The sequence below is a fragment of the Taeniopygia guttata genome, chromosome 5 (genome assembly GCF_048771995.1).
Source record: "Taeniopygia guttata chromosome 5, bTaeGut7.mat, whole genome shotgun sequence".
Classification (NCBI taxonomy): Eukaryota; Metazoa; Chordata; class Aves; order Passeriformes; family Estrildidae; genus Taeniopygia; species Taeniopygia guttata.
Genome location: NC_133030.1, coordinates 49,157,347 through 49,184,837, shown reverse-complemented (window position 1 = coordinate 49,184,837; position 27,491 = coordinate 49,157,347). Strand labels below are relative to the sequence as shown.

The window sequence follows — 27,491 nt, the reverse complement described above, 5'->3', positions numbered from 1 at the left end:
TATTAATTAAATACATGATTTAAAGCAACTGGAATTCTGCCCAAGCCTCCATAAAGAAATTACAGCCTATTTTAACACATTCATGCATTTCTTTTCTCTCTGTATATATTCTGAAAACCAGCAGATAGGGGTGATGCCCTGAACCTTGCTCTAATATTTTACAAACACTAGCTTGATGTCTAGGAGCAGATCTCCACAAAACATGAATTTTAGCCTCAGTTTGAAGCTGGGAAACCTGAGGTGCAGGAAGGCTAACTGGGATTTGTTCAAGATCATAAGAAAAGATTGTGACTTTCCTTCCATACAGTAACATTTTGCTGTCTCTTGTCTATCCCTTACTACTTTCATCAAGGTTTAATTTGTGATATAGTGAAGTAAGTGAGTTAATAGATTCAGGCAGCATGAATTCACTTCAAAAATGTATGGTGTAGAGATCAGAGGAATTTGCTCCCCATGAAAAATTTGAACTGGCTCTTTGATTCAAATGTAGAAATTGTGCTAGATGGCACAAACCTCAAAATCTCTAGTCCATCAGTCTTCATTAAAAGTAACTTAATTACTAATATCCTCTTTTAAAAGATATCAAAATAATCCTGTTATATATAGCTTTATTTTCATTCTCAGAAGTGAGATATGATAATAAGCACTGTAATGGGATTGTTCTGACAGCTTTAGGATCTTCTAGCGTGGGCTCTTCACTGGCTGCTGAAGTACTGGAGTCCAGTTTCCTTTCTACAAGCTCAGCTATCCCACTAAAGACACAGCTTTGCTTTTGCCAACTGCAGAGCCTTATAGGAGTGCATCAGGGCAGGTAATATCTGGCTGCTCAGTTCTGTAGGGGTGATAAACTTCATTCTAAAAGCTAAGGAAGAGAAATATTCCGATGGAATATATGTACTATTTATCTTCTTTTATCTTATCTGCTTATCTTTTATCTTATCTGCTTTTTCCAAAAGCAGACTATGCACATTATCCATGTAAAACTATGCAATAGAAATCATTAAATCAGATGTTTTGGTCACCTAGCCAATTCCACAACTAGTACAAACTATAGTTTTGAACTATATAGTCCAGCTGCCTGTGCAGTTCAAAGATAGTCCAAAAATGAAACTTCATAATCTTAGCTAGTTCACAAGTTAGAAATGTTGCAGTAAAAAATTGTACCTCCATTCTTCTTGAACCTCCTTTGAAATCATTCTGCCCAGCTTTCAAACTTCTAGCCTAAACTTAGAGCTTTTCCATCCTTGATCTTTCTCACTCATGGTCTGACTAAATTTGGCCTGTTTGTCTCACAGACTGTCTCCATAAACAAATGCCTATTGCTGCTTTGTTTTTCCATCAGTTCTCTTCCACAGTGGCAGCTCCCAGGCAGCACAAGGCTGGGTGACCCAGGCTCACCACTGCCAGTACACACCACATGTATTGCAGATTTGCATTGTTTCTCACTCTACAGGTGTCACTTGTGTTTTTGATGAAAAGCAGAGATTCTCATTCTACTCGTATCACAAAATACACCTTTAATCTTTTGTCCGATTAAAGGTATTTCTGAAAAACCCATAAGGGTTTTTTTTTTTCCTATATAACATTACTGTGTTTCTACATAAATTGGCTATGTGCCCAGTTGTCCCTGTGCATATTGCAGCATGCCTTCCAAATTTAAGAGCTGCATGATTCCTGCCTCTTACTTTTTCTAGTGCTAAAAAAAAATGCCAGCCATTTTGTGGGGCGTGGGTTTCCAAAGTATATTTTTTTTAATGCATTTTATTCTTACTAACCATTTCTAGTATTTTTAGCAGGCAGGTTACATATTTTCAGATTGTCAGTTATATTCTTGGAGGCATATGTTTCAGTTATTTAAGTTTGCATAGAAGTTGGAAAAGCTCAATAAGACACCTCAATACTGTCGTAATTGTGCCTTTGGTGAGGATTCACTTAGTAATATCACTGCCTACATAGTACATATGAGTGTCTGAACCAGGGCCCTTAATTTCTTTTATAGCCTGTAATGAATTAATCAATATTGCCACTAGAGTTTGCCTTGAGTCATCTCGCTCTAAAGCAGAAACCCATATGCAGCCAGATGAATCATCTGGACTCCATGGACTGAACCCACAATGTGTGTGATGGGAAGCTGAGCATGGTACCCTTCTGTGGCCACCTACAGCAAGATGTAGCCAGAGATTGGTGCTACTTCAACTCTGTCATGGAGCTGTACTCTGTGGTCTCTTGAGAGAAAGGTGTATGACTAAGACTGTTACCTTCCTGAGTCCTTGTGATGAATTGCCTCCAACTTGAGGAAGAAATGCTAGTTTAAACTAGTTTAGGATCTGACCCATTCAGTTCTTAGCCTTAAGTATCAGGGATTTCAACCAGAGCCAGTTTATCAGGCAGAATTTTTCATGTAATATGAATTGTGATCAAACTAAATATTTCCTCCTTTCTTAAAATATCTTGATATACATGGAGTCTGTCAAGGCAGACTTCAAAGTTTCACGTCTCTTTCAGCAGGGAAAAGATGGGTACCACCACAGATGTTCCTGAGTATGACTGTCCTTAGTTTTAAAGGAAACTTAGTACCTCTTGGGACATCCTGGCCAAACCTGGAGTGCTGTACATGAGTCTAAAAATGTTAAAAAACCTTGTATTTTCATATGTGTCTGACAAGAAAAGCTGCTGGATTAGGTGGTGTTTGCATTTTGCTTTGAGAAATGAAACCATATTCTTAGGCCAGATCATCCTATGGTAGCCTAAAGTGAATAAAACCTGGCTTGAGCTGACAAATTGCAAATTAAGTCAGACAACACAAGTAGTTTCCATGTTATTGAACAGGTAATGTTTCTGACAGAGGTAGACTGATTTTGGTCCTGTAGCAGAGGGAATTATTAGTATTGTGCTTCACCTGTTCTGATCTTGGAAAAGGAGGGACCTTTCTGATTTAGCAGTTAGGAAAAGGAACAAAAAGGAGAAGAAGCTATTGCACAGGAAGCTGAGCATGGCCTCTGCTCTTCCTGTGTGAAGAACAATGTGCTGCCTCATGGCTGGCTTAAAGCAAAAGGAGTCCTGTGCTGTTGCTCTTGAGATGAGCAGAGAGCAGAAGGAGAATTCCCACCTGCTGAAATATTCTCTGAGGACCCCACAGCATGCTCTTCTGCACGCCACCTGATGGAATTCCCTCACCTGCTGAGAACTTGTCTTTGCCACTGGAAAATGAAAGTGATCTGGGTTCAGTTCATTCTGTGGAAGAGGTTTCACACATTTCTCTTCTAAGTGGGTCTAGAGGACATTTCACTCAATTTCTCTCCAAGTCTGCTCTTTTCCTGGAGTTAGATACAGCATTCTTCTCCCCTTAGCTTCTTTTTCAGGTCTGAATTCATTGGGGTACATTTCCATATTTCCAAGCCAGTTTTCTTCAGGCCAAGCCTTGATATACATCACTGATCATGTATAAGGGAGAGGGAACTCGATATAAGGGAGAGGCAACTGTATGCACAGGGGTGAAATCAGCTTCCAACCTACACCCTGCTGGCAGTAGCACTCAGGATGAGGAAACAGCTGAACTGGCTGAAATGCACTGCTTTGGTTAGCGTAGAGGAGCACAATGAAACCATCTGATTTCATGAATGTCAATATTTTAAGCATGTAGGGGTTTTTTAATTATTTCCCTGACTCCTCATTTCTGTTACAGAAAGTGACACAACATTATTTCCTTCAACAGAGAAATTCCAGCCCTGAGCTAAGGTGTGATGTACACGTAACATACCAGCAGCATCAGAAGGAGACCATGTGGGTTTTAATGAGGCTTGCAAGTCCTTGATCTAAGCCAAATTTATTCTCAAACTTCACACAACTGTTTTAACAAAGTTACAGCAAATTCCCCTACATATGTCCAAATCTCATAACACCTGAAGACAGTGAGAGGTCCTTTCCACCTTGCATCTAAGGTTCAGCCCTAGGGTGGTTTCTTGCTCTGCTATTAATGTGTCTAGACTGGCTGCTGAACCTTACTGCTTACCATCCAAGAGATCACCTTGAGGTGAAGCTCAGCAGGGGCATAACAATCCCTGTATGAATGCTCCAAGGATGTTGCCAGTACAAAACAAAGCAGAACAGCTAAAAGCACCTTTGGTGACTGTGAGTTCTTGAGCAACCTCAGGTTATTGCAAATTAATACTTGCTTCTCTCCAAATTCAGGCATGGCTGGTCATCAGCTCACAGTATATAAAAAAAGCTCTTGAACTGGCAAGGCAGATTGCTGGAGGAAGGGACTTGCTGGCCTATCTGCAAAGATGCATCCTGTCTACAGGCCTAGGGTTTAATTTCTGCATTAGTGGTTGGCCTGAGGCCCAGTGCTGTGTTTATACTCGGAGCACATACTGCCTCGCACAGAAGAAGTGGCTTTTAGAATTTACTGAAGCATCAGGAATTAGTAACAAACTAGCATTCTGCATCTCCTCCTCAGTTAGACAAAACTCCGTAAAGGCCAAATCAAGAGCCTTTTACCAAAGACCCATTCCTAGAATTTACCATTACTCTGCTGCAAGCTGGGACAGAGCCCTGAGGATATTCAGAGATCTGTGTGAAGACCCATGCAAAAAGGATATTATCCACAAAACACACACTTACAGGTAACTTGTTTTTGAAGTTACAGAGCTTAAAGTTAACCAGGTAACATCTTATACCAATTATTAGTGCAGAGAACTTCACCAACCATTCCATTCTGAACACAGCCTGTGAATGTCTGATACCAAACTCATCAACCATCACTGCTACCTCCAGTGTGAATATTGCCATGCCAGCTGTATCATAAATGCTGTTCCCTTGATACACGGAGAAAGACCCACATTGGATACCATTGCAGTAGGAATTCTGTACCTGGATTTCCCTGAGCCATGGAGTCATAGATGAGTTTGCAGGTCTTCAGCAAGATGGCAATTTTCTTTTCCGGAGAATAGGTCTTGTGCATGGTTGTGAACTTGTGAAGGATCTTTTCCAGCACAGCAGTATCAGGCACACTGGTTGTGACACCCAGGTCAGTGGTAGTCGTGTTTTGTATCACAAGTTGGTTCTCTTTCAGCTGCTGTAAAGATCCATCTTTGTTGTGTATTTCTTTTAAGGAAGAATTAATGGCTTCTTTTAGAGGTTTCAGGACACATTTGTACAAAGCTGTCTCAGCAATCACTTCTGCATAGAGAAAGAACACAAAAGCATATAATAAATAGGCAATTTATTTTATTACAGTAAATTTATTTTATTACAGTAGTACCGGTGCAAATAAAAGTCCCAAGGAAGTGTGTGGTTGGTTATTCAAGCACTACTACATAGCTGTGAGAACGGAACAGAAATTGCATCCCAGAAAGTAAACATTTCATTACCAACCCTATTCAGAAGACCTAGATAGGCTTGAGATGAATATCAGCGTGTGTGTCTGTCACTGGAGCTGTAGGAGACCTCCTGCTACCAGCAGTCCCTGCTCTCTTTGCCTGACCCCTGGCTGGCCAGCATGGCATTGCCAGGCAGCAGGAAAGCCAGCTCTGGGGAGAGAAGAGGAATCTCACCTAACTGTGATTTTTTTTCACAGCCCTGCCCTTACAGATGCCCAGATGCAATTCACCTCATGTCCCTTCTGACCTCTTCTTCTGTTTGAGATATTCACTCTGGGAGGAAATTAACTGCACCCTCAAAGCACCCCTTTCTTTCCTCAAAGCAGCTGCAGCCACCAGCTCAGATACAGACACCAATATCTGGTCAAAGTTTCTCATTGTTATTGCCCAAGGAACTCTAAATTACTGATCTTTTAAGACACCTCTTATGCCACCTGTGGAGGAGGACATAGTATGATGTGAGGATCCTGGGGGGCGTTATCCTGGTTTAGGAAGACACAAGGAGCTTCCCTCAAAAAGCTGTTAGACCCTATTTGCTCCTTTCCTTGTTCCTATGTCTGTTCCTATGTCTGTTCCTATGTCCCTGAGCCACTCCCTCCTTATTCCCTGATTGACCTTCATCTTTGTACTGGCCTGAGACCTGGTTCACCCCTAGAACCCTGTGGAGAGAGGAGGGAGAGCTGAGACATGTGAGTGCTGGAGTTCTGAACAGCTCACCATGTGCTGAATTAAACATCTGTGGATGCCATGAAAAGGCCCTTTCTGCTTCTTTACCCTGGACTTGTAGCAGTTCAGGCTGCTACAGTATGAGTATGTTGAAAATTTGCTTAATATTTGGCTGAAGATGAAAGGAAGCTTAAGAGACTGTGAGGAAGTCTGTTGTCCAACTCCTAAAAAACAGAGACAAAACTAGAGGGACTGCAAGAGATTCTCTTGTTGCACTGAGGCAAAAAGGTCATTAGCAAAAGAGTTCATCTGCTTAGGGAGTGAGTGAGGAATGAACCAGAGAGCAGTAATATTTATGTATCCCAAATGAAACTATTTACAAAAATCCAGAGAACCAATCAGCCTGAAGCAGGGCAAATTCAAGTGGTAAATCCTCCAGTGGGAATCCCTTTCCTCCACAGAAGAAGAGAGTCCTGTCAAGGTTGACTGGGCTACATCCTCCTGTTAAAGAACTATCAGTGAATAGGGTTAGATACAGGGTCAGATCCAGGCATGTCTGTGGGAAGGTGGTGGGATACTTGCACACATACAGCTCCATGAAACAGAACAAGGACACTTCTTTCTTCCCCCTTTCCACTTTCACTTATCAAGATTCAAGACAGACTTCTCTTTGCTGCCCTCATGGTCCCCACCTTGAAGAAAGAGGTTATTGGGACAAAGATTGAAGGTGTTACACAAGGTGCATGAGAAGTGAAACTGCAGGTTCCCTCTCCTAGCTATGGCAGGGGCTGGCTGCAGGTCTGTTCTGCTGGGGATCTGGAGGATCATGTGCAGCCTTTGCTGAGGGAGAATGAAATCAGCAGAACCCACTGAGACTGACAGTGGATAGCCTTTTACTCCCGGCTCACCACTTAGCTGAGTCCCACCTAATACTGGAGCTGCAGGATCTCCTGGAATCCCTGGTCACTCCTATAGTTTACTCCATATTCTGGGTCTTCCAACTCCCAGCTTGTTTTAAGCCAATTTAAGAATCCACAAATAGCTCTGCATTGGTTCTCTGGTCCTCAAGAAACAGTTTCAAGCATTCAAAGGAGTATGTGTGCGTGTGCATATATACTTTTTCTGCCTGTACAGCTTTCACTGGGATGGAAAGTCCTACAGCTCTTTTTATATTCCCTCATGGATGTACATTAAACAGACCAGTCCAATCCTTAGCAAGAAGAGAAGTAGCTCATTATTCCCTCACAGGACATGAATGAGAAGCAATGGAGCACCTGTAAACAGTTTAAAATAATATCTTTTCTCCCCAAAGGCATTATTTTTCCCCATAGATATTATTATACCTATAGCAAAGAGGTGAACACTTCATTTTGGATCTCGCAGTAGTCTTGCAACAGACATTTATTCTGTACCTCTGAGCTCTGAGGAGCACAAAGATGAATCAAGTGATTCCTCCAACCAGCCACTCAAAATCATCCTAGTCTTGTCCCTTCCTGTGAACAGTGATTGACTAAGCTGTAAGCCACATGCAGGGAGTGCTCCATCCTCGTAGCAAAGCAGTGAATGTGGAAGGCCATGGGAATGCAGCTGTGAAGGGGAAATTTGCCTTTTGTGTTTCCAGTGAATTCAGCTCTGTGCGTGCAAACCTATGTGTATACATAAACATACATGCACACACATGCACACACACACATATCTATAATACACACATACACGTATGTCTCTCATGCACACACACATCTTTTCTGCTTAAATTCTTCCTTTTAAAACATTCATAAAGGGATTTTTCTCCTTATTGGTCTCCAGGTTTTAGAGCTGTTCCTCCCAGTACTGGCAACCACAGAGCAGACTTCAATTCATGCTGCTCAGGTTTTAGGAGATGGTTTATAATTCTGTAAAGCAGAGCCTGTGTCTGCATAACTCTTTCTCCCTCCTCACATTCCCAAACCATGCCCAAGGATGAATAAACCACAGTTACCTACCTAACTGTTCCTCGGTGTAGGAGGCTGGGTCTATCAGAGATTTCAACTCAGTGCTCTGTACTAAGTAACTCTTCAGCTGCGTCATCATCAGCCGGATCTCTTGTAGCATCTCTGTGCTGGAGCTCTGCTTTGCCATCATCTCTAAACTGTACACTCTGTAGTCCCGCACCAGGTTGCCGAAGTATGACTCCTTGTCCTGTGCCAGCTCCACTATCTTCTTCTGCAGCTTCCTGTCACTAGACAAAAAGACTGTGAAGACGTTGGACAGGTTCACCAAGGACAGCCTGTTTTTGGCCTTGGCCAAGATCACGGAGCGTGTCTTTTTACCAGATGAACCACTCAGCATCTCCAGGTCATCCTCTGTGCTGCTGGTGGAGTAGGAGTCTGGCTCAGATGTTGATGCCTGAGCCATGGTGCTGCCTCCCAGATCCTCCAGGGACAAGCGCGACCCTTCCAGTTCAGCTGAGCTGACAGATTTGTGGCCATGTCCCTGTTCAGGCTTGGTGTGTGCCCAAGTGGCACCACCTGTTACTGGAGCTGGGCTGCCCTTGCACACAGCCTGCCCTGTGGCCACGGCTGTCTCTGCTGCTGTTCTTTGCTTCGACTGGCAGGAGCTGGGGATGCTTGGTACCTGGGAAACTCTCTTCCTTCTTGGTGGTGGGATAGGAGGTGACTTTCCTTTCTCAGTGGCATTGCTTTGTATCTTAGGCATGTCCTCCTTCTTCTCTACAGGTTCAGGCTTTGTCTCCTGAAACTGTGATACAGCGCTTTTGGGAACCTCCCCAGGCATTTCTACAGCCTTTTCGCACAGCAGTGTTTTATCTCTGCCCTCTGCACTTGTATCTTGGTTTTCTTCTGTCCCTTCCCCTTTCAGCATTTCACAATTTTCAGGATTACCCACACAGCTCTCCTCTGAGGTTCTCTCACTCAGCCGCCTCCGCGGGGGAACAGAGGGCTGGGAGCCCTTCCTGGGGCTCACTGCCGAGGGCACATTGGCCGAGCAGCTCTGCTTCCTTTCTTCTTTACCGGCACTGCCTTCAATATTCATTTCCTTGAAGCTCTTTCCTAGTGGCTTATTAAGAAGCTTGTTTTCTTCACAGACAGTCATGGGGTCCTGTGGGAGCTTCAGGGAAGATTTCTGAATGAGAGCATGAGAAGGTGGAGGGGGAGGGGGCCGTCGAGGAGACCTCCTTTCAGTAATCATGGTGGCAGGAGGGAGTTCAGTGCTCCCAGAGTGGCCTTTAGGAGAAGGTATATCTGAAGGACAAGGATTACTGCACTCTTCTATAAAAATAGGATTCACAAACCACAGCCTGTCATTTCCTATTGACAGCTCAATTTCACATGAGCAGTGGTTTGTGCTACTTGCAAAACACTGGGTTGGTCTTAAACTGTCTGCCTGAGCAGTGCTGAAAGCAGAGTCTTTTGCAGGGCGGGATAAGTCCTGTCTTCTATGGTTTAAATAGGAATCCCAGAAATCTGTCAAAAAAAAAAGACAAAATGAAAATGAAAAAAATATCTGAAAGAATTTTAGCTGCGACTGATATGTAGAAAATCTACTTATTTTTAAAACAAATGGCACACAATTTTCAATGTCAAACTTTTAAACCTCTGCCCAAAATAGTGTGAAGAAAGAGTTACCTGTTTTATGCATATAAAATTCTTCAAGTTGGAAGCTTCACCAGAATTCTCTCCCCTGTCAATTTTAGGACACTTACCTAGTGAAAGTTGTTAATGCTCTTCAGCATTTTCATTATGAGCAGGAAGGTACAAGTAACAAATATAAAGGATTGTGAAAAGGGATCTTTGCTTGTTCAGTGATCGCTGCCCTCCAAATGCAAATAGTTGTGGCTACCCCAGGAGAGGATGTGAAGAGCCCAGGCAAACTGCGTCTTCCTCTTGCTCACAACAGTAAGGTGCAGGTCTGAGATAGACAGCCAGGATCCAACATGCACCAGGAGACAGCAACTGAGCATGACTCTACTATGCAGCAAGCTCATGTGGCAGTCTGTTCCACAGAGGGTCTGATCCTACCTGGCAGGATTCCTTCCACTCTGGAAACACATGATTTTAAACACCTTCCCCAGATTACGATTACCATTAAAGTCTATAGTTCTGGATGACTGTTATCTATAGCCATGGCCACTCTGCCTTGCCCCTTGCCTGGAGACTGTCTGCCTGCAGGTGTCAGAGAGAAAGGATGTTGCAAAACACTACACAGGAAGGATGTATGATGAAGGACCAAGGAATAGGTAACTACTTCAGTGCCTTCAACTACAACTGAAAAAGAAAGATGGTGTTTCACATACAAGCAGTCATTTCTGACAGAAATCTCTTATTATAATTTGTCTTTTAGTAACTGTTTTTAAAAAATTACAAAGCATTGGTACATTTTTTAGAAATAGATTCAGTATCATTTCCAACTTTTTTCCTTTTCCCTGAAGGTGAGGCTTCAAACCTGCCTTCCAGGTCTGATTGCTTTCAATCAATATTAAAGCTGCTGATCCAGGGCTCACTACTGGAAGCATCAAGAAACAGGATCCAGCAAACCTCATGCTCTGACCAAGGAAAAGGGTATAAACTTGTGATAGTATTCACTGGATGAGAAGTGTATAGATACCCATAGATTTAGGGATAAGGAGAAGATGGGAAATCCTGGAAACACAAGGATGCAGAAAACTAAATAACTATTTTTCATGCTTGGTCGCTAAACACAGAGCTGACACTGATGACACTCTCTTCTATGTGGATTTCAGGGGACACAATGGGGCTGCCACACAATGTCTGAACCCTGCCTGGTGCTTGGTGTCACGAGTGTCTCCCTGCCAAAACCTCACATGCTGGACCCAAGAGAGGATGAATGGGGCTGCAAACATGTGGGATGACCCTTGGTGCTGAGCATGGGGTACAGCTCTCAGGTCAAGAAGTGAGCTAAAAGACAGTCTATTCCCATCAGGATAAAATTGCCTATTTAGCATCTCACAGCCTAGGCTAGTGCCCGTGGCAAATTCAACTTTATAAGCATGTCAGCATGTTATCTTAGGGTGATGGACATTAGAACAGCTTTATTCTCTGTTTTCCTACTGTGAGAGGGAGGAGAACAAAGAAGCTTAAAATAATAGTGTTGCTAGGAACAAGAGCACTCTTAACAACAGAATTTGGGAGAAGACATGCAGATGCAACTGCACATACTAATACCATGCTGCAAACCCCCTCACATCTAACACTGGCTGGGGTACCATTTTCCTTAAGCTCTCCAGCTCTATGCAGTACCAGCAAATGCAGGACAGAGGAAGTTGTTTCAAGCCAGAATATAATGCTGTGAAGTCTCATGGGCTGAGGAAATGGTGAGTAAACCAATCTACAGAGGGGAAGTTGATAATTTTTCTCAGTAATGGTCAGGATAAGGCACTGTGATGAAAATGCAAAGCTCCACTAAGGCTGGGAAGGAACAGATGTGGTTCTACCAAGTAACCCAGCTGCTTCAGAGCAGGCATTTCCCAGCACAGCCACACTGTCTCACACTGCAGAGGAGTCTGTTTGATCATCTCCCTTTGCTGTCCTGGGTCTTCCCTTATCTTGCATTCTGGGAGGGATAATTAAGTAGTTCTTGGAGTCTTTGACATGTTTGTGACGGTATGTGGCATGCTCTTTGTGCAGTGCAACCATGCTAATCCTCCTAAAATAACTTCTGTACTAGTGAGGTCAGGACTAGAGAGCCTGCAGTACATCCTCTATGACAGCATACAAAACAGCCAGATCCTTTGTGGAAGAATTCAGTTTGCAGATAGACATCTTACTTCTATACCCTTGAAATACATATTACTTTGAAATAAATACAAAGAAACATATGAGAGTTTCAGACAATTCTTTGTTTCCTTTGGAAGTGCCACTTTGGGCAGCAAGTAATATTTTGTGTTCCCATTCGTATTCACAAAATTTTGTTCCAGGAAGCAATAAACAGCATTTGTCAGTAGCTGAGCCTGTTTGATTCCACTAAGAGAGAATTGCACTTCAGGATGCTAGCATAATTTCCCAGGAAGACTGCACACAACAGCAGGTTTTCTTCTATTGTCAGAAACTTGACTGGTATGAAATACACCATGACAAATAAATTTTCAAGCCTCACTACTTTTATGACCACCAGTACAGGAGAGAAGGAAAAATATTACAACCAATATTGCTTTGGTGCTCATGCTTTAACTTATCTCTTCTTTCACAAGTTGCTGGAAACTGTTGCCTGAATCAAGATACCCTCTGCTGGCTCAAATTAGACTGAAGGTTGCAGATTCATGATACACATCCTTAATTTAATCCAAATTTTTAGACTTGTTATAAAAAATTAAGTGTGTAACTTGTTATCTCAAGCTGAAAAGTACCCTTTTATCAGCAATAAGTGCTGGCTGGACATCCATATAAAAGGATGCTTTGACAAATTGGAACATACTCAAAATAGAAGATGATGAAAGTGTTAGAGGCAAATCTGTTGGTGAAATTCAACAAAGCCACCTGAACTGAAACCAGTGGGGTTTGCCCATGCCTTCTGGGAGATATGATGCTGAAGACCCAAAAATAGTGAGAGTGCTCTAGTAAATATCTCTAAATGAGCTAACTCTTCAATTTTCTCCATTGTTTGGCTGTTTTCAACACTTGAAGGAAAACTGAAAAACCAAGAAGCATGAAAGTGGCTTACTGAAGTAGCTGTCTCAAGTGGAGTGTGTTAAATGAAAAAGAATAGAAAGGAGAGCTCCTTTCGTTAACAATTGCTTTTCCTATCTGTAACTTTATACATCTCATCTAAAATTTGCTTGTTTGGTGCTGTCACTAAAAATAATGTCCCTTTTGCATGTGATTTGTGTGAGGTGAGAGAACATATTGGGACGATACATATTTCTCTACCAACTAGAAATCCTGCAGGAGCAAGCAAAAATATCAAAATTCAAAAATATCACACTTTCATCAGCATTGCCCCCACACATCAGAAGGAGAAGTTGCAAAGGTGTTTTCCATATAGCTCAGATACCAGCCACTTCCAGCATGTAGAAGTTATCCTGAGAGGCTGTGCTGCACTTCAGCTTACCCAGACTGGAGGAAACACGCCCTGGACAGAGATCCAGGTGGAGGTTTATAGCCAAAGAGACAAGTGACCTTTTTGTCAGCATCCTGCTGTGAACATAAAGTTCATAAACATCTTCCTCTTGCATTCAGACCTCTTTAGCTATTCTGAAGACAATAGTTCATCTATCTTCCAGTTGCATTATTAGTCTGTGCAAGGCATTATTCTCACAAGTCCAAGTGAAAATCTGACTGCTTTGAGGGACTTACCTATCCCCAGACTGGAGATAATTTCAAGGTCTTGAAAGCTACTGGCTTCTAATATTGCTTGTGGCAGCTTCAGGGTAAAGGGCAGCAAATCCCTGTAGAAATAAACACAATGAAAAAACAGCAAAAGGATAAACCCCACAATTGTTAGGAACTCCAGAATTCACTTGGTTTTAGCGATTGGATTGGCTCACAATTTCAGCTGTGTTTGGCAAAGTCATGGCTGGTAAGGAATTACGGACATTGTGCCAGCCTGGGTTACTCTGATTTCACAAAAGATCACCAGCTTCTGTGGTGATGCTTCATGCTATAGCACTGACTTAATCACTGTGTCTTGGCTCTGTTCTCTGAAAAGAGCAGAAATGCCTGTCACCTCAGGGGAGGCCACAAGGGTTTAGAAAAACCTTCCCATTAAAAGTGAGGTGCTGCAAATTCTAGTTATTTTTATTAGAAAAGCCAATATTTTTCATGTGGAAAGGTTTTGAGGTCCTTTTTCTTTCTGTTTACCCCTCTCTCACTACTCTATTTCCTCTTTTGAAAATCTCTTTAAGTGCAAGGCATGGCTACACAGCAAGACACAGAGGGATTGGGAAAGGAAAGCCCTACCTGGGGAAGGGTAACCCCTGGGTGAAGGGACAGACAGTGAGGAAGTGCTGCATGACACTGGGGAAACACATATCCCTCTAACTCTCTACTCTCAGAATTCTGAGTACTTGGTTTCTGGAAAGATGCTGCATTTCTACTGACAAAAAAGATAAGAGTTTCTCAGAAGATGTTGGCTGGGGTTCACTGAAACACACCCTAAGTCTCAATTTAACAGAGCCCTTGCTCTGCCAATGAGCTATTCAGGTTTGCCTCTTGCCCAGTGAGAATCTGCTAACCTCGTTCTTGCCTCAATTCCCATTCTAACAAGGACTAGAAAAACCAGTCCGTAAATTATAGCAAGGAATGGTGAAGGATCATCTTTCACATAAAAAGCTCTACAAAATATTCTACATGATAGAAGGAACTGTTACAGAAAAACTGGCCTTGTGAGTAGGAGGTCTCTGCTAAACAAATGCACACCCCAAAAAAGCACGTAACTGCAAACCTATCTGTTGACAGATGAATGCCGGGGGCCTATTTCTGACCTTTTAGACAGACACATACCTTACTGATGTTTTGTGTTCTCCATGGGTTCTCTGTGCACTGCTGAGCACTCTGCTGTCACTCACATAAACTGATGTAATCCCTGGCTTATTATTTTTTCACGGCAGATATGAGGTTTAGAAGAGGAAGAGGGTCCATGTACCTTCTGCTTTCTTTGTTATTTTATATGCATGAATAGTTCCCCTTTTTTTTTTTTTTTTTTAACATATTAAGATCAGGAAATATTAGGACATTGCCCTAATAGAAAAAAATCTGGTTTTATTAATGGGGCAGAAGCTTGCAGACCAGCCACCAAGTCATCTGTTACCTACAGACAGGTAATATATCCAGGCCAAATTTTTTTTTGAGAAGAGCCTGTCAGCCCTGAAAAGCTCTTTCCAGCTATTCATAGACAATTTACTCCATCCCTATTCTCAGGGCTCTGCATTCACCTTCCCAGAGAGCTCCTATGAACTGCCAGCAAATGGTAGGTCAGTGTCTTTTTATTACCTGCTTCTCTCAGAAAATTATTCCCTTTTTATCTTGCCTTTTGACAGTAGCCTGGAAAATCACATGAACCATCTGAATGTGTATTTGATACTCAGAAGTGATATCTATAACAGGAGCTAAACGGATGCCTGTGAAGGCTGACCTAGAACAGAGGTTAGACAGAGTTAAAGGATAAAGTAGGGATTTATTAAAACGCCTTGGTAGATCCACCTTGGCAGGACAAGAGCCCAGCCAGGGCTATATGCAAGATGAACCCAAAATGGTCCCGAAATGGACATGGTCATGAGGCCTCTCACTTTTAAAAGTTCTGGTCCATTTGCATATTGGAGTTAATTGTCCAGTTACAGCTTTAGGTTGTGAAGTTCCATCCCTCTTGCTTTTCTCTTTTTAGTCCATGTTGTTTATGCTCTTGGGCCTGAAATTTGGGTTGGTTGTCCTTGTTTCCAAGCTAGAAAAGCAATTGTTTTTCTACCTACTCTGTGAAGACAGCTTTCTATCCCTTAATATGAAGCTCAGAACTACACACTAAAGCAGTACAGAATCTGAAAAATATAAAAGCTCAAACCTAAGGCATCAAATCTAATAACTCCTTCTTTCTTTCTTTCTCTCGCCATGATCCTTTTTGCAGGAAAGCAGAAGTGAGCGTATTTTCTGTGTCACCAGCCACTTACTAGAAATACCCAATTCTATTTTGCATTTGGGCTGTTCTTTGCTTTAGTGAGAAAGAAATATTTATAAAGATCCAGAGGTTAATTTGTGTCTATTCTATAGGGTCTATAAACATTTAGGTAGCTAAATGTCCATTAACTGATCAGGGTGAGGTGGAGCATGGTTTCCTCTGTGCAGGCAGGAGCTGTGGCTCAGTAGTGCTGAACTCAGCTGGCTGCAGCAGCAGCTTTCAGAGGAGTGGGGGACTGGCTGGGTAAGCTGTAGCACTCTGTATCCTACCCCAGACAGACTGTTCCTACCGTGTGACCTAACCAAATGACTAATGTCACTGCCTTGTAAACATATCCTGAATCTGCTTTCTCCTCTTAAAAGGAAATAACTACTTTAAGAGTCATGTAAGTTTATATAGAGGAAGTTAAAAGTCTACAACCAACTCCCAGCCGGGCCGGCTGCAGTAGGGATGAGGTAAATTGGTGGAGGTATTGCTGCAGTGTGCTAAGCACAAGGACACAGATCAGAGAAGGCTTCAGACATCATCAGCTGCTGATCAAACCTTGCACTAGTGAAAATGACATTACAGGCCTTTTCCATCTCTATACCAATTATTCTTGGTATTTCTGTGCTGAGCAAACAAACACTTCATTTCAAATTTTACCTAAGAAAATATATTGTTTCAGGACTACTTTCCTTGACAAATTCCTCATAGGTGACTAAGTGCCTTGAGTCACCAACAGGCAACAGTCCGTCAGTAGCTTTGCTAAGATGCTGCCAGGGGTGTGTGTGTGTGTGTGTGTGCTTAAATCTCTAAATAAATATTTAACTCGGGGCCCTTCTTCCTCCCTGCCCTCCTAGCCTCAGTTCTGTGCCTCTGTTCTCTGTGGAAGCAGCCCTATGGACCAAGCTTCCAGCTGCTGTGCTTGTTGGCTGATCTGGCCCCATTGCAGAGGCAAGCATCTGAAATACTTTCAGGTCCAGCAGGCTGGAGGGTAGCAGAGGAAACAGAGAGGTCTGTGCTGGGACTGGGGACTGGGGAAGGGCAGGCCAGAGGGGAGGGCAAAATGGCTGTGCCATGGAAGCAATGAATCCAACTCACCTACTGACACAGTAGAAGGCGACCAATTTGAAAACATCTTCAAATACAAGGACAGATCCTTCCAGGTACAGGACTGGTGAAAAACAGAAAAGAAAATCAGCAGCTGATTTCTTTGAGCTATATGATAAAAAACAAACAAACAAACAAACAAACAAACAGGTAGGTTTGGCTAGCACATCTTGTGTTCTGTGACAGTCCAGTAATTGCATGGACTAATAGGACAAAGCGTAAGAACTTGCTTCAGATGGCCAAATGCAACAAGATTCTTCAGGGAGACACTACAGAAGAAACAGCTCAGCTTGGCTTTCTGAAAATTTAGCTCAAGATATCCAAGTGTTGTGACATTAACAGAAACAATGGGAAGAAAGAAACCTCCCAGCTCGCTTCCAAAGGGATCCTTACAAGCCCATCTGTCTCTAAGGGTGTGCATATCTGCAATACATACAGGGCTGACATTGTGACTCCCCATGCTGGAATCTGGTTTGGACTGGATGGACAAAGTGCTTTGAAGGAAAAAAAAAAGAAATAAGAATTACTGTTTCATTACTGTGTGTGTGGGCTCTGACCTGGGTCACACAGGCAGTGCGAGTATAGCGAGTATAGCCTATTTGTATCTCTTCTGTCTTCTCCCTCCCATGGTGTTATTCAGTGACTGCACTCCCCAAATACAATCCACCATATCAGAGAGTTCTTTAAGATGACCTTGCTTAAAGACATGCATTTGGGCATTGTGTAGCCCAAATCTCACATGTTACTACAGAGCTTTTGGCTTTTAAACTAGAAAAAATTCATTGACCAGTGGAGAATGTTTCACTGACTGGTAACCCAAGACAGAGATAAAGACCTGGATCTGCAGGAGAGATGTGTCCATCTCTGCTTCAACCTTACAATCTCACCAACTCTATGTCAGTCTGCAGCCCCACTACAGACATTGACAAGGGTAAGGAAATCTGCAGTGGATTCTCAGAAATGCCCACTTACTGGTGGGAAACAACTATCTCAAAGCTGCACTCCAGAGCTGCCACAGAAGCATGCCAGGAGTCCCTGGAGAGCAGCACCACCTCCCACCCCCATGGCACTGCCCACAGATGCTGTGCATCTTCCTTCATCTGTTCTAGGCCACAGGTCATTGCTGTGGATTCGAAGCTCAGCTATTGTGATTCAGCTTCCTCAGTCAGCCGTGATTCACAGCCCTGTGAGCTGTCTCCAGCCCCTTGTCCTGCCTGCCTGGTGCTTGGTCTCCTGCAAAGAAGGGCCCCAGCACCTGCAGGAAGGAGACATCCGCCTGGCTCTCCTCTCCTCTCCCTCGCCTCTGTGCCCTGGCTTTGTTTTCCAGCCAGCAGATAATCTCCCAGCAAGGAAATGCTCAAGATTGTCTCTTGTTCAGGTTCATATCTCATTCCCCCAGACCAGGCATTTCCTCCTTTTGCTTCTCCCTTTGTTCTAGCCCAGGCCCAGCAGGTTGTTATTTTGGGCTGAATACTCCAATGTAGGCATTTTTTATAGAGACAAAGACCATGTAATTCTCAACAGTCATTCCTAGCATCAGTTTATGTGGGATCAGCATGAGCAGTTTAACCTCAGTGTATGCACCCATACCAGACAGCAATGTGGAATTTAAAACATACTTCGAGCAAAACAATCCCTTTCTTTCTCTTTTCTCTCACAACTGGAAAAATCATATTTGGCAATTTATTTTTTTTCCATAATAAGAATCATATTTCAATCAGGGATTTTCATTTAACATCTACCATGAACAATTTCTGTAGTTTGAAACCCATCTGCTTTGCAGTTCTGATACAGGAAACAAAAATAAAGACAAAACCCAGTCCTGTTCTGGAGAATTAACCAAAACCCAAGAGTCTGAATTTGCTTGAATCTCCAGCTGTTAAACAAAGCCCTTTGTACAGGTGATGGTTTTAAGAGAGTTGTTTTTTTTTTCTGTCAAGAGCTACATGCTCACTTTGGCATTATGAGTTGCAGGTGTCCATAACAGACCAGGCTGCACCTGTACATGCTCACATATATGGGCAAATTGCTTGGATTGGGACTACTGATTGTTTCTGGGCCAGGAAGCGCTGCCACTTGGGAGCTTGTATTTTAGACAAAAAAATATTAGTCTGAGTGCCTCTGTGTCAGGAATTTCCACATATAAGTGCCTTGCCATTGCACAGCTACTTCTCCTCACATATATAAATTGCATAAAACACCACAAATGACCAGGAATTATACTGCTAAGGAACACTAGATACAAAAAGCTGTTGAAGCTCAAGGACAGAAGTTTTCTGCAGGTGGTATATATAAATAGGACTGTCCCTGCTCTGGGAGGTCACAGAAGGTAACAAAACCAAGCCTATTTTTCGGCAGGCTGGAATTCATCATACAGAGACCCATAGCTCTCCTGGGACATTTCTGGGCAGCCTGCAAACAAGTAAGAACAGATGGAAGAACAGTAAGAATAGTGCTTTAGATGTGTCATTACTCGAGGTACTAAGACCATCAGGACCAATACTCAGCCCAAAATTTATTCTGAGCAGTGGCCATGTCAAGCAGCCTGCACAGGGTTGCCATGGCTACTTGGATCTGCTCCCAGCACAACACCCATGGGGAAATTCTGCCTTGCAAACTCCTGTGGGGAACATCTTCCTTGGGAGAAAATATAACACTTTTCTCTTAACCTGTTTTTTTTTTTTCTAGACACTTGCTGACACCAGCAGACATCACGGATAAGGAGTGCTTTTCTTCTGGATGGCAGATGATGGCTATGATAGGAACTTGTCTTGTGGGAATGGTTGCCATTCACCTGTGGAGACCATTTTGTGCATCCTGCTGCATGTTTCTAATTCTTGGAAAGACACAGAAAATAGCAATCTTGAACAGCCAAAAGGGCCCTTCTGACTGTTGGGGTCAATATTTCTGTCCCTCAAAGCCATTGCTGCCTTCAAGTCACCCTGCTCTGGGAAGACAATCAGAAAGAGGTGATATTCTCTGGTTGTGGGTGTATTGTGGGTAGCTGGGGACATTTCATTGACATGAGAACTGCTGCTTAGGGAGGGATTGTGATGCTGCCATTTATAGGAATTCATGACTTTTGCAGAATCTACAAGCAGACATCTGCCAAACTGCTGTAATCCTGATGAAAAGTGCAGAGAAAAAAATTTCACCTTTATTGGGCTTGTAAAACTAGATCCAGGACACCTTAAGAGCAAGGAAATATCTACATCTCACCATAGCAGTGCCTGAATGTCAAGAATATGATCAAAAGCAAGAGAAAAAAATAGGCTGGGTTCTGTGAGCCAAACATATTGCCACAGCATATTGAGTTTTACCTGATATTTAGAAGCCCATTGAAAAATGTCACCTACAGGAAATAAAAATGGAAATGTGTAGATCAGTGGGCAATTTTGAGTAGTCTGAAACAAAGAGATAAGAATTAATTGAATTTTTCTTATGGGCGACAGAAGCATTTGCAACATGAATTAGTGGTTCATTGGTGACTATACTCTCTTTTTGTGTCCTTTGGCAACTCAGTAAATGAACAGAACTTGGCTAGGTTATGAACTGTTATATATATTTATGATTGTCTCATCTTCCTCTTTCAAACACCAACATGGTCTGAAGAGTGCCATCTTTAGGCACTGACTCGGATCTGTATTGATTCCCTTTACTCTTTCGATCTCCCCATAATTTCTCCATCCAGATGCAGATGTCTTTGAGTCACACTGTCCCTGAGCATTCTGCTTTCCTTTCCTCTCTGATTTTTTTCCCCACAGAATTGTGTTTGCTGGTTCCATTTTTCTGGTACATGGACAAACCAAGACAATTTCCATTTTAGTGCTTACACAGGCTCATGGGACTCAATTACTTCAGCTCCTTCTTCATTTTTTTTCATTTGTTTTTGGTATCTGTGTAGTCCTTCAGAGACATCTGATTTCAGAGACATGAATTCCTTATTCTGCAGCAGTTATGTCGACCGAGGACTACTGAGAAAACAACCATCCTCAGAAGTCCTGCCTGGATGTGCTTAGATTTTCTCATTCTTCCAGAATCTGGGAAGCTGTGAGATTTATCATTATGGATGTGATTCCAGTTTTCTATTTCTATTTTCAGATTATAAATCCAGAGTCTCCTTACAAGAGTTGTTTTTCTCCTTTGATAAAAGTCTCTGGTTTGATACCACAGTGGCCACAACCTTTGCAAAAGCAGCACAGGCCAGCTTTGCTGCTGTTCTGCTACCCTCAGAGAGTAAACCTTGCTGTGAGGATGGGCTCACTTCAAGGCAGAGGCTACCAAAATTCTTACTCCCAGACACTGACAGCTCAGGTTAGCGGGTTAGCAGTTTCCTGCCACTGGGGAAGGAGCCCAGGGTATTTCAGTGGAGTGTTACAGTGACTGCTGCAGCCCCAAAGCTGAGGCTGTTGTGACTGTCACCATACACTGTGCTTGTCCTACCTGCTGTGCTCTGCAGAAATGTGTGAGAGTGTGATGAAATTCCTTCAGGTTATTGTTTCAGTTCCCCAGTTCTGACCCTTATTCATGCAATTGGCTCATGGTGGTTTTAAGAGAAAGATCCTCAGCTGGATGGTTCTAAAGAAGGGAAATTAAGACTTCATTGGCAGACATCCTTAGTGTGTTTAAGGTACCTTTGTGCAACATCGCTGTTGGGAAGTTCCTAGTATTTGTCTCTAGCATTGCTTAGTGTGTTATTTCTTGATGACCTTGTGGATAGTAGTATATGGCCTTCTAATGCTGTGTTTTTCTAAAACACTTACACTGTTTATATTTTTTCTTTTTTCTTCTGTTTTTCTTTTTTCTTCTCAAGGTCTTTTTATTTATTCTGTAATCTGATGCCTCTGCTTCTTCCACATGATTTCAAAGCTGTTGTTTCAGTTTTGGTTGCACAATTCTAGATTGTCCTAGTCAACCTATGTCTGTTTTTTCTTTCTTATCTTTCCTAATGTGCTTTACTTAACTGCCAGTTGTTTCTGTTTTTTTCCCTCATCAAGTAAGTGCTGAAACTTCACCCATTTGAACTTCTGCCTGAGTCTCCTGTTGTGCATCCAGCTCCTCCTTTTTCAAAAGATTTCAATTTTGTGGCTTCCTACAGAGTTTAATTTTTCTGGCTATGATGAAAAAAAGTCATTGCTCATGGCAGTTCCTGGGAAATTGGAAATAATGAATTATGAAAGTGATAAAGTGTTAATGAGCTTGGTTGTAGAGTATAAGAGAAATCTATTTTTAAACTATGCTCTTCACTAAATATAATTATGTTGTGCTGAACAAAGTGTCATTAAAGAAGATGCAAATCCCAGGCTTTTCTACTCTTCTCAGGCTGGAGCTGAGTAGAAGGGACACTCGGTAGAGATGGCAGCTCCCCTCTACCCTGTGTGCCTGTTCTGCTGCTAAGGAGCTGTCCTCACACCTAGCAGCCACAGGGGTCTTGACCACTCCATTATACTTTGGCTCATCCGCATTCACCCAAGCAGATGGGCAGTACCTTGGTGTCCACTGACATTTAATGCCTTTAATTCAGTTTAAAATCCCAGTGCTGCCTGGTCTAGTTGTCTCTGCTGCAGGATGCTCAAGCAGGAATGTGTTACAGGCATTTTGCGGCTCTGTTTCCTCCTTATTGTGATCAGTGTTTCAGCAGGGGATGAGAGGGTGCCTCTCACAGGTACTTCAAGCACAGCCAACTCAGCTAAAAGAAAAGTGTCACAGTGCTCAGTGCTTTCATTAAAGGTATCTATGTGGATAGCACTGCCAGCTATTTCAGGGATTAAGAGCCGGGCACATGCTGGAGAGTGGCAGTTCAGCTTCAAAGCACTTGCCTTACTTGTCAGATCCTCAACCCCATATCCCCTTTCCAGGGATAGAATAATGTGGAAATTCCAGTGTTTCTTCAGCCAGAGGAGATCCAGGACTTCTTCCCAGGGGAATTCCCAGGACCAGATGTCAATATGAGATACAGCTGAAGTTCTAGATGTAGCCACATAGGGTCTGTTTTTGCAGGAAAAAGGGAGGAAACATGGCCTTTCTGAAATACTGAGGGCTGAGGGGGACACCCAGGGGAGTAGGATAACATACTCAATCCATGTGAACCCTGCACTAAGCAGCTGAGCAAGAGTTGGGATCATTGCTGGAGAAGTCACATATTTGCAGGTCATTCAGCATCCATTGGTACATTACAATGGTAGTACAAGATTTATGCTGCCCAACTGCTCATTAAAACTGTCAGGGCTGGGGCCCATGGCTGACAAGACAAACTTGATATAGCCACTTGTAAGTTACTCTCAAAAGGCAAATTTCGTTGGTAAAACTTTGTGAAGCAAACAAAGCATTCAGATATATAAAGGGTCTCCCCTGTGCCTCATGTAACAGGAAACAGTACTATGATTTCAAATTCTGGGGATTTAGTTCTTAGCAACAGTCTCCAGGTCATATGGATAAATCTTGAGAATCAATCCTTATGTGAGAAATGTATGCCATCATACAGATGTATTTTATTAAAAAATGGTTTTCTCCATTTACTTTGGAGGATAGTTTATTTCTCTAGCTCTGAGATACATTGTGAAGTACCATAGTGCTGACGTTAATCATACAGAAAAAGGAAGTCTGCCGAGTGTTTTAAGGGAAGACATTCAGTATTCAGAATCGCATTCTGCAAGGGAGACTTCCAGGAAGAAAAGCTTTTACAAGCAAGACACTTTCCAAGGGTGAGTGGTGAAAGAGAATAACCCACTTTGAAATGGCAGAGGTCAACAGAGTGGACAAAAAAAGGGAAAAAATACACTTCTGCTTCCTAGAGCTGCAATCCCACCTAATTGACAACCTGGTGAAAACAGCTCTTTTGTTTCCTGCTTCTGAGTGGGATAGATTGCACTGTCACTGACTGTGAGGGTCCTATTCAAGGGTCAAAGAGTGAGGTCCTTAATGCCCTCATTTATCTTCAAACAGTATCTTATTTACCTCATTTACAAATCTAAAATCATGTTTATTAAGCTCTATAAGATCTTTAGATAGCACTGGTCAAGGATAAAACACTATCATTTGTTTCAGTTTAGCCTCTGAGACAAGGGCACTTGCATTATGGGTACTGATTTAGAGTTGCTGTTTTAGAGCCAGTAAGCTTTTTGGGTTGTGTTCAAGGAAATAAGCAGAGCAGGGTAAGACAATATTATCCTAGAACAGCACGCATAGTCTCTAGCTCTGATTACACACAGATTTTGCATTATGCCTCTTGGGAATGAAAAATAAGGGGAAAAAAAAGCCAAAGTAAGGATTAACAAAGCTAACAAGACCCCGAGGGCTTCTTTCCAAAAGGCTTTCCCTACAATCCCATCGGTTTAAAGCCTAGAGTAAAAATAAAGTATTTGTATGGAGAGACAAGAGGTAACTGTTCAGGATGAGAGTTTAAAAAAAATAGAATAAAGCTACCCGCTATAAGCAACCAGAATGTTTCCAAAACAACTTGTAAATCACAGAGAAGCCTGGCACTGTTCAATCTTGAAAAAGCAGCTGCACAAGTGTTTAATGTTTTAAAATAAGCAATGTGTCAAAGTGATGTGGGACTCAGCTCACATGAGAAGGACTTGGTGAGGCTTTCTGCTTTCCTTGTGCATGTCTGCATTTAGGAGAGAAATGATGGACTTGCAAAACAGGTTATAAAATGTGTCTTCATACAGTGTTTTACAATTTCCCCCAGGCCTGTGGTCACTGCTCTTGCCAAACCAAAATTCTGGGCTCCTAGTTCACAGTAACCTCCTGAAGGGGAACTCCTTGACTCTAATCCACTTTTCAGGGTTAATAGCGATATGGATAATGGAGAAACTCATCCTTGACAGACAGACTGATCTTGGGAAGACATCTAGGTTAGACATCCTTAGGGGACTAGAAATCATTCACTGTGTTATCTCAAATCAGACCACAGACAGCAGACTAGACAAAGATAATGTCTCCTATGTCCTCATTACAGCCCACATAGCGGTGGCCTTTGGTCTGGTACTGCCTGTGGAGGCAGAGGAGTTCCAGCAGAAAGCAGAAGCAAAGGAGCACCCCCAGAGCTGAAGGTCAGGGCTGGGGCAGAGCTGCCCGGTTATGCCATGCCATGGAGCAGACTTGCTCAGTGGGAGGTTTTTCATGCCAAGAAGCTGTGTAGGTGATAGCAGACTTTTCTTGTTAATGAGAAACGTGCATAAACAGGGGAAGTAAGCCCATGCAGAGCCCTGGGTGATGCAGGCAGATTGTTATCTGTGTCTGAGAGAGGCTAATCTGAAGATAACTAGGGTAGCTCTACATTTTACAGGCAGCAACAGGAACCATGTTGAGCAACATTTGTCAGTCTACTCTCCTTGATAGCAAGTGTCTGCCCAGAGGCCTCCTTAAATGCAATTAAACTCCTTAAAATGTGAACCTGAAGGTTAACTACATATTCAGCTTTTCCAGTCTCCCCTGCTAAAAATACACAAACTTTTACTCATCAATTTGCTAATCCTTGAAAAAAAAAGTAGTCTTGGACAAGTTTTGCTGCTGCAGTGTATGATTTGCTTAATTGAGATGGAATCAGCCAGTTTTAGGGAAAGAAGGAAAGAGGGATCTTCTGTCCCAAGGGTGTTGATAACTTGTTATTTTTTCCAGCACATTTCTTCTTTTTTCAGACTTGTCAGGCCCAGAGCTGACAACAGATTCTTGCTTTGCCTCAATCACACGCTCCATCATGCAACAATAAAGGAAAACATTCCTCTTAAGTAAATTGGAAAAATTGACTCTCCACACTACAGCAGCTGAACTGCCTGTCAGGCTGTACAAAAGGAGTCTGAATAGCTGTGTTGCTGCCTCAGTGCTGGACATTGTCAAGAGCTCAGCAAGCAAAAGGTCTCTCTGCAGCCCAGTAAATACAATGCTGGCCAGAACGGGCTTGCTCTGAGCTGGTGATGCACAGCAGGCCAAACCCCTTCAGCAACCTGTGCTTCAGCCCTCAGCCTGTAAAATCAGTGCCTTCCTTTGGAAAAGTCAGCTGAATTCATCTTGGCAGGGAAGGGAAAGGTCAGCTCCTCCTCCTGCTGGCACGATGCTCTGCCTTGGGAAGGTTGGCTGCTATGCAGCTATTTGGCCACAGTTTTGCACCGCATCCCAAAAGCCAGTGTTCTTGCCCGGCCTGCAGTCTCCTCTCCTGGCACCATGAAGCAGCTCTGAGGGGCTCCTGCCTCTGTGGCCAGCCTAGAACACATTGGAGGCTCATACAATTATTCAGCACTACAGGATGTGACTCCATCCTCGGTCACCTGCTGACCTTTTCCAGCTTGTTCTCAGACAGTCTGCCACCGACCCTTCCCAGAGTTACCCGCAGCCCCTCAGCCTTTTACCACTTTCTTATCTCCATTCCAGACTTTATTCCACGTAACCCAGCCTGTGGTAACAGCTCTAAGGAAGCATTGCCCCACCACACTGTCCTGCTGTCACACCCCACATCCACCCTGCTCGCTCCCTCCCAGCCGGAGCCTGCAGGGACAGGCAGGGACCAGAGGGGCTGGAGGGCAGGGGCACGAGCGACTGACAGGTGAGCAATGGCAAGAGCCCTTCTTGTGGCAGCACAAAGTTACAACCTGAACTCACATAAAGCCTGACTCTTTCTCCTCAGAAGAGGGCCCATGCTGTTTTCCACCTACTTTATTGTACTCATGGGCCTGCAGTACCTTCACTACTAGCTGCTGGGACAACTGACATTTTTTTTCTTATACACACAAATATATATTCAGTAAAGTCATATTCTGTAGTGAACTTGAAGATGCTGAGTGACCTTCCTGACTGGTAGACAAGTCTCCAGGGCAGTTCAGGAAGTGGCTGCCAAGTCAGTCCTCTCTTTGCTTTATCACTGAATGCCAGAATAGGTTATAAAAAAAACCCCACACACAACCCAAAACCCAAAAAAAGCACCACCTTGATCTTTTCACTCTATAATATCAGGTTCAGCCTCTCACCTATTCAGAGGAAATCAAAGCTATAAATAGTCCTACTCTGCTTTCATGCCTTAGTTTACAGAATTAAGAATTCTTCTTTCCAGTATTGAAAGCTTCAGGGCTTCCACTGAAGGAGGCCAACTGTTTTGTTTAAAGTGACCATTTAAAAAATAACTGTGACTCCATTAAAGTGATAACAGAAGTAACCAAATACACTTTCTGATGGACCCTTCTGCCTGCAGTCTGATGAGCCAGAGATTGTTTTGAGAGGTTTGACTTGGGAAGGGTGGAATGTATATTTACTCCTTGGATTGTGCCATGTCAACTGAAAATTCCCTTCAATATCAGTGTAACAACAGTCCAGGAGCATTGCAGTGTTATTAATGGCACATGAGGAGTCTATTTCAGCCTGCAACAAGCTCAGCTCTCCAATATGCCTAGGGGCATATAATTGCCTCTGTGGGGCATTACTGGACCTTTTCAAGTACATTCAAGTACCTGATAGGAGTTGACTGTAGATCTACACTGATTAAATAAACTGAACACATTCTATCTTTTTCTATACACAAAGGGAGAAGAAACTGAAGAAAGGAAGGTTATGGGTTTTGGGGAGATCACAGATGACACACTAGTACAGAAAATATTTGTTTTACTTTTTTTTCACCACTATCCCTCTGTGAATCTTTGAAGTATTTCTTCAAGAACCTGGACCTTAGAGATTGGGAAGAGATGCTGCTTTTCTGAGACATCTCTTCTGAGAGCTGCTGTTTGCCCTTCTGCTTGC

At 42.8% G+C, this 27,491-nt stretch overlaps 1 protein-coding gene across 2 annotated transcripts in view; it reads right to left on the bottom strand.

Moving 5' to 3' along the window:
- The window catches only part of RIN3 (Ras and Rab interactor 3), a 66,728-nt gene that overhangs the window by 10,350 nt on the left and 28,887 nt on the right, over nt 1-27,491 (bottom strand). For both annotated transcript variants that reach the window (XM_072930351.1, XM_072930352.1), the window contains exons 4-7: nt 16,752-16,824; nt 13,355-13,446; nt 8,030-9,508; nt 4,873-5,181 (exon numbers count right to left, since the gene is read on the bottom strand). In XM_072930351.1, the coding sequence (XP_072786452.1) occupies nt 4,873-5,181; nt 8,030-9,508; nt 13,355-13,446; nt 16,752-16,824 (1,953 nt within the window). The remainder of the gene's footprint in view (nt 1-4,872; nt 5,182-8,029; nt 9,509-13,354; nt 13,447-16,751; nt 16,825-27,491) is intronic.